The 11,412-nt window shown below is 55.8% G+C and overlaps 1 protein-coding gene across 1 annotated transcript; it reads left to right on the top strand.

Moving 5' to 3' along the window:
• Positions 1 to 5,827: 5,827 nt before the first annotated feature.
• Il4i1 (interleukin 4 induced 1) lies at positions 5,828 to 11,359 on the top strand. Its single transcript, XM_013027587.1, has 7 exons — positions 5,828 to 6,026; positions 6,117 to 6,355; positions 7,136 to 7,248; positions 7,678 to 7,879; positions 9,558 to 9,626; positions 9,895 to 10,031; positions 10,141 to 11,359. The coding sequence occupies exons 1-7, from the start codon at positions 6,014 to 6,016 to the stop codon at positions 11,357 to 11,359; spliced, it is 1,992 nt and encodes a 663-aa protein (XP_012883041.1). The 5' UTR covers positions 5,828 to 6,013.
• The last annotated feature ends 53 nt before the right edge of the window (positions 11,360 to 11,412 follow it).

The following is an 11,412-nucleotide window of genomic DNA, read 5'->3' as shown; positions in this document are numbered from 1 at the left end:
TCAGCCTAATGGGTCAGGTGGTGTCTGTCATCCGGGGCTGGCTGGAGGGTTCTGCTGTGCTTCAGTGGGGTGCAGATTTGTGTGGGAGGGTGACTTCCAGCTACTGGCCTCACCCCTCCACAAGTGGGGAGGTGGCCTTTTGCCCTCCCTCTCCTATTCCACTCAGTTTGCAGCTTCACAGCCCTGTTTCTACAAGTCTTACAAAGCAGAGATGCTAGGCAGTCATCATTTCCTTGCGCCATCTTGGCCTCTGAAGCACACAAGTTTTGAGGGATTTTTTGGTCAGTTGTGGGCCTTGAACTCAGGGCCTAGCTCTCCCTGAGCTCTTTTTGCTCAAGGATAGTTCTACTACGAGCTTCAGCTCCACTTCTGGTTTTCTGGTGGTTAATTGGAGATAAAAGTCTCACAGGGACTTTCCTGCCCAAGCTGGCTTTAAATCGCAATCCTCAGATCTCAGCCTCTTCAGTAGCTAGGATTACAGGCATGAGCCACTGATGCCTTTTTTTTTTTTTTTTTTTTTCTGGGGAGGGGAAGGGGTAACAGGGTTTATAAAAGTATGGAATAGGGGCTGGGAAGGTGACTCAGTGGTAAAGTGCTTGCCTTGCATGCATGAAGCCCTGGGTTCAGTTCCTCAGCACCGCATAAGCAGAAAAAGCTGGAAGTGGTGCTGTGGCTCAAGTGGTAGGGTACTAGCCTTGAGCTGAAGAGCTGAGGGACAGTGCCCACGCCCAGAGTTCAGGTACCATGACTGGCAAAAAAAAAATATGGAATAGTTCAAGTTTGTGTGTCATCCTTGTGCAAGGACCATGTTAATCTATAATGTTCCAATTTTAGCATGTGTGCTGCCAGAGTGAGCACAGGACATGAGCTTTGTTCCAGTAGATGCTGTAGGGGTACGGGAGAATGAGCTTAGAGGAGGGAGATACCCCCTCATACATCACCGCCTTGATCTTCAGTCCTTGGGCCTCGAACCCTGACTGGCTATTCTGCTCAAGGGGAGGCCTTGGTTTGCCTAGACTGCTGTCTTGTGTTCCAAAAATAAGTTGGCAGTTGAAGTGAAATGCCCACTTTGTCCCCTACAAAGGATCTTGGGCACTGTACTTTGAACAATACAAGTTCTTCAAATAAGTCAGGAAAATCACCATGTGTAGTCTCAGCAGGCTACTGGGGCAGTCAGGGAGGGGTCCCTATGGTTGCCACCTGTGGACATCCGCCTTCTTATAACTGTAGTTTACCTTTCCAGGAAGAAAACAGGCTGATCGTTGTAAGTTCTTCATTCACTAACATGAAGACAAATGTGACTGAATTTGGACTCAGAGGCTTTTAAAGGTGACTCTCCTTTAGTAAGCGCTTACCAAATTTCCTTCCCCCATTAAAGTCAGGCATACTGGTGCACACCTGCAATCCCAATATCCAGGAGGCCAGGGCTGCCAAAGTTTCAGTTAATTCTAAGTTTGGGCACTGTAAGAGGCAGCTGGTGTCCTGTGATCCCAGCTACTTGAGAGACAAATGTCAGGATAGTTCCCAAGACTCCATCTCAACTGATAAGCTGGGTGTGATGATTCTCATCTGTCATCCCAAATACACAGGGAGCATTTAGTGAAATTGTGATCCAGGCCAACATGGGGACAAGTGCAAAGACCCTATTTGAAAATTAGCTGCAGGAGCCAGAGGCATGGCTCAAGTGGTAGAGCCCTGCCTAGCAAGTACAAGGCCCCAAGTTTGAATCCCTGTACTACAAGAAACAAAACTGAGCTGGGCTGGGCACTGGTGGCTACTCAGGAGCCTGAGATCTGAGAATCACGGTTCAAAGCCAGCCCGGGCCAGAAAGTCTGTGAGACTCATCTCCAGTTAACCACCAGAAAACTGGAAGTGGCGCTGTGGCTGAAGTGGTAAAGTGCTAGTCTTGAGCTGAAGAGCTGAGGGACAGCATTCAGGCCCAGAGTTCAAGCCCCACGGTCAACCCAAAAATAAAAAACAGCTGGGTGCTAGTGGCTCACGCCTGTAATCCAAGCTACTCATACTCAGGAGGCAGAAATCTGAGGATCGCAGTTCAAAGCCAGCCTGGGCAGGAAAGTCCTTAAGACCCATCTTCATTCAACCACCAGAAAACCAGTAGTGCTGTGGCTGAGTGCTTACATTGAGCTGAAGAGCATAAGGATAGCGCCCAGGCCCAGAGTTCAAGCCCACAACCAACAGAAAAATTTTTACCACCAGGTTTTTGGCTTTTGAGATCCTCCAGATGGCCTCTTCAGGATTACAGACATGGGCCACTGGCTCCGCCAGGGTTCAAGTATGGCCTACAGCCCACTAGCACTTAACATTGAATCCCTTTCCAAGTGTCCTAGGCCCATCTCACCTCCAGACACCATCCAGCTTAGCCACCATGAACACCAAAGATTTTCCTGCCGGGTGACCTTGACTGGACCTAGGGTCATAGCAGGTCATCCCCTGTGTCTAATGAGATAGCGTCCTTTCCCAAGTCCACAGAACTAGAAGCTACAGGCTATCACTCAAATACAATGTGGAATCTCCATTGGAGTCTTGATTCATACAAATTTAAAACTTGAGATGATCCCAAAAATGTAAACCTTGATTTGATGGTATTATATTGCCATTTTATAGTATGAAAGTGGTATTGTAGTTTTCTTTCTTTCTTTCTTTTTTTTGGTCCAGTCGTGGGGCCTGAACTCTGGGCCTGGGCACTGTCCCTCAGCTCTTTAGCTCAAGGCTAGTGCTCTACCACTTGAGCCACAGCGCCACCTCCAGCTTTTTTCTTTTTGCTTATGTGGTGCTGAGGAATCGAACCCAGGGCCTCATGCATGCAAGGCAAGCACTCTACCACTGAGCCACCTTCCCAGCCCCCTGTAGTTTTATTTCTTTAAGTGTGTAAGTTCTCTTATAGAACATGGGGGCAAACTATGAGCCTGTGTTCTGTTGTTGTCAATAAAGCTTTATTGGAACACAGCCACGCCCAAATTTGCATATTGTGGATGGCTGCCTAGAGACAAACCACAAAACCTGTAAAGCTTCCACTCTTTCTGGGAAAGTTTGTGATAGAAAACTTCCCAAAGTATTAACCTACAAAATAATAGGATGTGGCTGAAAGAATGGAGGCTGTGGAGTAACGGGCACGCTGGCGTCTGTTTCTGTGTGTGTTAGAAAGTGTCCAAAGTAGCACACTTTGGAAACAGGAGGTCCTGCCCACTGCGTCCTCCCGGCTGCTCAGACCACGCCTCAGGACCTGGCCACCGTCATTCGCCTGGTTCTGCACATACCCAATGATGACTTCTGTCCCTGGCTAAGCAGAAAGGCCATGGGCACTAAGCGAGCCCCCCTGAGCCAGCTATGCAGTGAGTGCCCCTCACCTGGGGTCCAGGGTGTTCTGGAAACTGGGGAAGGAGGGCTCTGGGAAGGAGACCCCTCCCTGGGGGTCGGGGCAAAAGATCAGGGTCTCAGGTAAGTGTGTGGTGTGCTCCCTCCCATCCAGCCTGGTTCTCGGACAGCCCTGCCCCCTGACGGGGGTGGGGGCAGTCTCCAGACAGACACAGCAGGAGCCAGGTCCCTGGGGTGCGGGGCTCCCCAGATCTGACTGCTGTGCACATGACTTAAACACTAGAACTGTCACCATCCGTGTCATCATGAGGCTGGCTGGAGTTGACCAAACCTAGGAGGGTTTTTCCACCATTTTTCCCTGGAAGACTCCCACTTGTTTCTTAGAAGCAGAATTTCCCCCAAACCAACTGAAGCAAACAGGTGTTTGGTGTGGCTTCCTTACCCCACCCTCCTCCACTTTTGTCTTACAACTTTGGCTGTCTCTCAAACTAACCAGCGCTGCCCACTGGCCTCCTGGGCTCAGGCCTTTCTAGCCTCACCTCACCTAACCCAGCATGATCTCCAACATAATAGGCAGGTGTGGTTCTTAAGCTTGGTATTTGTGGCTCATGCCTATCATCCTAGCTACTCAGGAGGCTGAGACCTGAGGATTATGGTTCAAAGCCAGATGAAACACATCTCCAAAAAGCCAGAAGTGGAGCTGTGGCTCCAGTGGTAGAGTGCCAGCCTTGAGCAGAAAAAGCTCAGGAACACTCCCAGGTTCTGAGTTCAAGACCCAGGATGGTGTGCACGTATGCACACGCACGCGTGCGCACGAACACAGACACATACACACACACAGCTTGACAACCTGAAAAGCAATCCCTAGTTGATTCATGACCTGACCCCAAACCAAAGCAAACAGGTGGCTGGGGGCAGTGGGAGTGGGGAGGAAGTTGCTCCTTCCTGTTTTCCCAGCTGTCTCAGGGCAGTTCTTTGCAATTATTCCCAATGTTGGCCCAGATTTCCACCCCACCCCCACCCCCGTGGTGCTCTGAAGGGCCACTTTGCCCCATCCCACATCACTCCATCTGAAGATGATTTGGGTGTCTCCCCATGGGAAGGGGGGTGCTATGGTGTCAAGTGGGCAGAGACTTAGGGGTGTTGACCCCTACCATGCCGCAATGGCTCTATAGAACACACCAGGCTGGGCGGGGCTGTGAGCAGCAGGCCACTCCCCCACACCTGGCCCAGGAGTCCTCCCTACTCCTTTCACTATAAGTCCTCCTGTGTGTGGACATCTGAGCTTGAAACTGGGCCTCCAGGCAGAGGCCAGGCCACTGTTTGCAGATGTGGACCAGCTGTGCTGTTTTCACTCTGGCTCTCCCAGCAATCCACACCCGGCAGCATGCTGTGGGGGTTTCCAGCCCATTCCCAGCAGCACCTCACCCTTTCCTGCCTCTGCTTCCCTCCTTCAACCCGGGGGGATGCTTGGGTAGCCAGGGGCATGGGCAGAAGCTCCTGCAGGCCCAGGCTGTTTCTCTGAGGGATCACCCCACAGCCTGGCCTGCCCTGAGTGCCACAGTAGGTCCTCAAGTTAGGAATGAGAAGGCAGGGGGCTGGGAAGGTGGCTCAGTGGTAGAGCGCTTGCCTTGCATGCTCGAGGCCCTGGGTTCCATTCCTCAGCACCACATAAGAAAAAAAAGCCGGAAGTGGCGCTGTGGCTCAAGTGGTAGAGTGCTAGCCTTGAGCTGAAGAGCTGAGGGACAGCGCCCAGGCCCAGAGTTCAGGGCCTCACGACCGGACCCCCCCCAAAAAAAAAGGGAATGAGAAGGCAGGACAAGTGATCACCTCCTGCCAGGGCCGCTCCAGACCCCTCCTTTAGGTGTTCCACAGGCGCTGCACACAATGCTGCCTGGCTGTAATGACCCCTGAGAAGCAGCAGACTGGAGCACAGGCGCTGCACACAATGCTGCCTGGCTGTAATGACCCCTGAGAAGCAGCAGACTGGAGCACTGCTGCCCCCAAAGCCCCGCCCATTTTGCAGAAGGGGAGACTGAGGCTCAGTGACATGGAGCCAGAGAGGGACTTGAGAGAACGAGACCCTGGCCCAGGCCTATACAGTCCAGGGAGCAGAGACTGCCCAGGGACCTCATGACCAAGGACAGGGCTAGTCCCCTCCCTTACCAGTTACTTAAATATTTATTTCTGGCCTCCCAGCCGCCCCCAAAAAGAAAAGAAACTGATACTTCCTCCACACCCCCACCCCTCCAGACTCCGCCTCCAGCCAGACTGTCATTTCCGGAAGACCAGCTCCCAGGGGAGGGGGGGTTAGGACCAGCCGATTTAAGTAGGGCAGGGCCCATGTGGAGAGGGTACTTGCACCCAGGGCTCTGAGGGGTCCAAGGTAGGGCTTTGGGGAGGCCCCTGCTAGGGGATAAATATGGGAACTCAGGGGCCAGGACTGACAGGGAATGGGGAGAAATAATAGATGGGGCAGCAGAGAAAGAAGGCACTGAGATGGGCAGAGACAGAAGTAGATATGAGGGGATTGCGGGTTGGGGAGGCACTTTGGGGGACCCCAAAGAATCTAGGTGGAGGGGGCCCAGGAAGAGCCCTAGAACAGCCCCTGAGGAATCACTAGCCATAGTGACCCCTGCTCTCCCCCACCCCAGACACGGCCTCCCACCCCAAAGTTATGGCCCAGCAGGGTAAGTGGATCTATGATTGGGAGCTCTGGGGTGAGGGGCGGAGTCTCCTTGTGTCCAGGGCCGGTGCTGAGCCTGTCTTCCTCTCCCCAGCCCTGTACCTCTTCCTCCTTGCCCCCATCCTCCTCAGCCTGGCCGTCTCCCTGGACTGGAAGGGGGCCTCTGGCCAGGACCCATTTGAGAGATGCATGCATGACCCTGACTACGACCAGCTGCTCAAGGTGGTGACCTTAGGCCTCAACCGGACCTTGAAGCCCCAGAAGGTGATTGTGGTTGGCGCTGGTGTGGCCGGGCTGGTGGCTGCCAAAGTGCTCAGCGATGCTGGACACAAGGTGAGAAGCACTGCTTGTAGTCTGCCTTGAGTCTTTCCTGCCGCAGGATAGGAGCTTTTTTGTTTTGTCAGTTGTGGGGCTTGAAGTCAGGGCCTGGGCGCTGTCCCTCAGCTCTTGGCCAGTGCTCTACCACTTGAGCCACAGCACCACTTCCTGTTTTCTGGTGGTTCATTGGAGATAAGAGTCTCACAGACTTTCCTGCCCAGGCTGGCTTTGAATCGTGATCCTCAGATCTGCCTCCTGAGTAGCTAGGATTACAGACATGAGCCACTGGCACCTGGCTAGGATGGGAGTTCTGAGCTGAGGCTGCCTATTCCTGCAGGGGGACAGAGGGGGACTGCAGGAATGGAGGGAGGTGGAGAGAGGGAACTTTTCTCTCCACCTCTCCCACCCATCTCAGAGGGAAATCCCACTCAAAGTCTAAATGTCAGCTGGGAGTGAGAATGGGGATTTGTGTTGGTGGATATAGAAATTCCACCCAAGGGAAGTGTACCCTGAAGTCTAACCACTGTGGCAGTCACTACAATCTGAGGTCAATGGGCCAGCCTGGGGGAACTCCCCCCACTCCTCTGAGCTGGGAAGTCCCTTTACAGTCTAGCTGGTGGCCTTTTTGCTGCAGTCTGGAAAGGCTCACTTTCCATTCTCCCACCACCCTTAAAGAAGGTCCTTCTAGTCTAGGTCTGTACTACTGTAGGGAAAGAGGCAAGCGGGGACAGGCGTGGGGGTGGTGGTGGAGGGAGATGCTGAAAGTCTCTGCTTCCCCCCACCCCAATTCCTCAGGTCACCATCCTGGAGGCAGATAACAGAATTGGGGGCCGCATCTTCACCTTCCGGGACCGGAAGACAGGCTGGATTGGGGAACTGGGAGCCATGCGCATGCCCAGCTCCCACAAGTGAGGCCTGACCTGTTATCCCCATACCCCTTCCTTACCCAGATTGAGCTGGATTCTTGAGTCTGTTCTAGGTGCATAGGATAGATACTCCAGGACCTTGCACAAGTGTTCTACCACTGAACTGTCCCCCACACCCCAGGCCAACACCTGACCCCTGTACAATCTCTCCAGGGTCCCTAACACCGCCCTTCCATGACGCTCTGTCCCCAATGCCCTCAGAACCCCAACTGTGCCCATCCCCCACCTCCAGCTAGCCATCCCAAATCTTCGCGTTCCAGTGAAGCCAATCCTGTTCCTCTTTCTGCCCCCAAACCAGTCCCATAGCCTCAATCTCTGACCTATCCCTACTCCCCGGGTCCAAGCACCTCTAGGGACAGGCCCTGCCCTCTTCTGCCCCAGCCAACTTCACCCTGTCCCTCTGCCCCATAGGATTCTCCATGAGCTCTGCAAGAGCTTGGGCCTCAACCTGACCAAGTTCACCCAGTACGATGAGAACACATGGACGGAAGTGAACGACATAAAGCTGCGCAACTACGTGGTGGAGAAGATGCCTGAGAAGCTGGGCTACACCCTGAGCATGGCGGAGAAGGGCCACTCACCAGAGGACATCTACCAGATGGCTCTCAACAGGGTAGGTGCTGTCTGTGCATCTAGCTTTAGCTTCCCTGAGGCACTCCTCAAGCCCAAGCTCCACAGGTTCCAGTTTTTTTTCTTTCTTCTGTATACTTGCCTTTCTACAGTGCACGTGAGTGCGTGCGTGTGTGCATGTGTGCGTGTGTGTGCACACGTGCATGTGCCTGCCTGCCTGTACTGGGGCTTGACCCAGTTTTTTCTTTTTCTTTCTTTCTTTTTTTTTTTTTGTCGATCTTGGGTGCTGAACTCAGCCTGGGCGCTGTCCCTCAGCTCTTCAGCTCAAGGCTAGCACTCTACCACTTAAACCAGTGCCACTTCTGGCTTTTTTTCTGCTTATGTGGTGCTGAGGAATCAAACCCAGGGCCTCATGCATATAAGCCAAGCACTCTGCCACTGAGCCAACTTCCCAACCCTAACCCTTTTAGTTTTTTCGTTCAAGGCTGGCACTTTACCACTTGAACCACTTTCTGCCTTTGTGGTGGTTCACAGTCTTACTTCTTCTACCCCTCCAGCTTCTTCAGGAAATTTGTCTTATCCCCCAAAGTCTCCCTTGGGGTCCAAATGCACCTAGCTTTCTTCCTTTTTGTCAGCTGTGGGTCTTGAACTCTGGGCCTGGGTGCTGTCCCTCAGCTCTTTAGCACAAAGTTAACCCTCTACCACTTAAGCCACAACGCCACTTCCAGTTTTCTGAGCAGTTTATGGAGATAAAAGTCTCATGGACTTTCCTGCCCAATCTGGCTTTAATCTGTGGCTCCAGGTCCAGTTTTCTTTTTGTTCTCCAAAACCCACTGAGCTCACCTGTCAGTCCTGGCCATGCCCCCACTCAGAGCTTCTGCTTGACCCTGCAGAGCCAGCTCTCATCCCTACTACCAGAGAGCCTCCCTCGTGGCTTTAGGGAGGAGCTGGCCACAGCTCACTCTGAGAGCCCTGTACTTGTCCAACTCCTTCTGGGGACCAGGGTGGGTGACCAGTCCAGACTGGTTCTGCGCCTGACACTGAAAGCTGGGGGCTCAGGAAAATGGAACTGAGGGACACATCTTCCCAGGGCAAAGGAGAGGGCAGAGACCCAATGGGGCAGAGAAACTCTGGGGAGACAAATGTTGAGGGAAGGATCCCCATGTGCCAGGAAAAGCCAGGACAGGAGAACCATGGGCAGCCTGGCCCTTGACACAACTCTGTAGAACTCAAGCTGTTGTGACAAAGGGCGACCAAGGGCTTGCAGGAGCTTGGGATCAGTACATTTCTGTGGCTTTTGGTGTTGGGGAGCCTGGGAGGGCTATGGGTGTGGGAGGGCTAGGGAAGCCCCCAGCAGCCATGACCTGTCTGTGTGGTGTAGAGTGCCACTTCTGTCTGTCCCACGATGGGCCAGGCACACATGGTTGTTGAGCCCCAGGAACCAGCATGATAGAGAGGCCATGCCTGCCTCTTTGGAGCTTGCAGGCAGGCACAGAAATAGAGATGAGCTGTGGTGATGGCGTAGACTGAGGGCAGCTGTGTCGATGAGTGGGGGGAACTCACACACCAGGGGTAACACCTGAGCTGCAGTGGAGGGCACAGCGTGGGCGAAGGCCTGGGGTCTTCAAAAGGAGTAGCAGATCACTGGCCAAGGCAGAAGCAGGCGGGGGAGTCGGCCCTCACCCCAAGGCAGCCCAGCACCACCGGCTGTTCCTTTGCAGGCCGTCAAAGACCTCAGATCTCTGGGCTGCAGAAAGATGATGCAGAAGTATGAACGGCTCACGCTCCTGGTGAGTCTGGCCTCAGCCTTGCTCTGAGAAAAAGGCCAGAGAGGCGTGAAGGACCCTGGGCTCTCCATCCGTCCTCTGGGCCTGGGAGTTGTAGGGCGCTGAGACGCCCTGCTGGGGAGGGACCTCCACGGGAGGGGGCGGAGCTGGCCGGGGAGGGACCTCCACGGGAGGGGGCGGAGCTGGCCGGGGAGGGACCTCCACGGGAGGGGGCGGAGCTGGCAGGGGAGGGCCCATCCCAGCCCTGACTTGGGCCGCGTCCACCCCTCAGGAATACCTGCTTGGAGAGGGCAACCTGAGCCAGGCGGCCGTGCAGCTTCTGGGAGACGTGATGTCCAAGGACGGCTTCTTCTATCTCAGCTTCGCAGAGGCCATGAGGGCCCACAGCTGCCTTAGCGACCGGCTCCGGTGAGGGGCTGGGCAAGGAGCAGGGGGATCCCAATAGGGACCCGCAACCGGGGTGGGCGGGGCCCCGGGGCGGGAAGGGGCCCAGGTCACACTGAGGTCCCGCCCGCAGGTACAACCGCATCGTGGGTGGCTGGGACCTGCTGCCGCGCGCCCTGCTAAGCTCGCTGTCGGGGCCGGTGCTGCTCAACGCGCCCGTCATGGCAGTATCTCAGGGGTCGCACGAGGTGCGCGTGCACATCGCGACTTCGCGCCAATCGCGGAGCCTGAAGGAGCTGACCTCCGACGTGGTGCTGATGACGACGACCGGGCCGGCACTGCAGCGTATCACCTTCTCGCCGCCGCTGTCCCGCAAGCGACAGGAGGCGCTGCGCGCGCTGCACTACGTGCCGGCCACCAAGGTGTTCCTGAGCTTCCGCCGGCCCTTCTGGCACAGCGAACACATCGAAGGCGGCCACTCGAACACGGACCGCGCGTCGCGCCTCATCTTCTACCCGCCGCCCGGGGAGGGCGCGCTGCTGCTGGCCTCGTACACGTGGTCGGACGCCGCGGCGCCGTTCGCCGGCCTGAGCCTGAACGAGGCGCTGCACTTGGCGCTCAAGGACGTGGCGGCGCTGCACGGGCCCGTGGTGTACCGGCTCTGGGACGGCACCGGCGTCGTCAAACGCTGGGGAGAGGACCCGCACAGCCAGGGCGGCTTCGTGATGCAGCCACCCTTGCTTTGGCAAACGGAAACGAATGGGCCGCTCTACGACTGGGCGGTGCCCTATGGCCGCGTCTACTTCGCTGGAGAGCACACGACCTACCCACACGGCTGGGTGGAGACGTCCGTCAAGTCGGCGCTGCGCGCGGCCATGAAGATCAACAACCGGGAGTGGTTTGGGCACACGGTGGCCACGAAGGAGGGGCATGGGGGCGCGCACCCGGGGGCCAACGCGGAGGGCCACGGACCCGTGCGCTCAGAGGCCAACCAGGAAGGTCACGGACCCGTGCGCTCGGAAGTCAACCCAGAGGGCCACGGACCCGTGCGCGCGGACGTCAACTCAGAGGGCCATGGACCCGGGCGCTCAGACGTCAACCCAGAGGGGCATGGACTCGGACGCTCGGAGGTCAACCCGGAGGGCCGTGGACTCGGGCGCTCGGAGGGCAACCTGGAGGGCCACGGACTCTTGCGCCCAGAGGATCTGGGGGAACTGGGAGAGGCATCTCGGGGCGGAGACCGCCCGGAAGCCGGCCACTCCTCATGCGGAGGGTCCAAGGAAGAGGAGGTCCGTCCTGTTGCCCCACGCTTCCTCTCCCTCCCCCGCACCACCCACAGGAAGCGCCCATAATAAAGTATTTTCTCTAGAAGCCTCATGGTCCATCCCCTCCCTGGCTCAGTTTG

Source organism: Dipodomys ordii, unplaced genomic scaffold, assembly GCF_000151885.1.
Source record: "Dipodomys ordii isolate 6190 unplaced genomic scaffold, Dord_2.0 Scaffold105, whole genome shotgun sequence".
NCBI classification, from domain to species: domain Eukaryota; kingdom Metazoa; phylum Chordata; class Mammalia; order Rodentia; family Heteromyidae; genus Dipodomys; species Dipodomys ordii.
The sequence above is the reverse complement of the archived record's forward strand: the minus strand, read 5'-3'. Positions and strand labels throughout refer to the sequence as shown.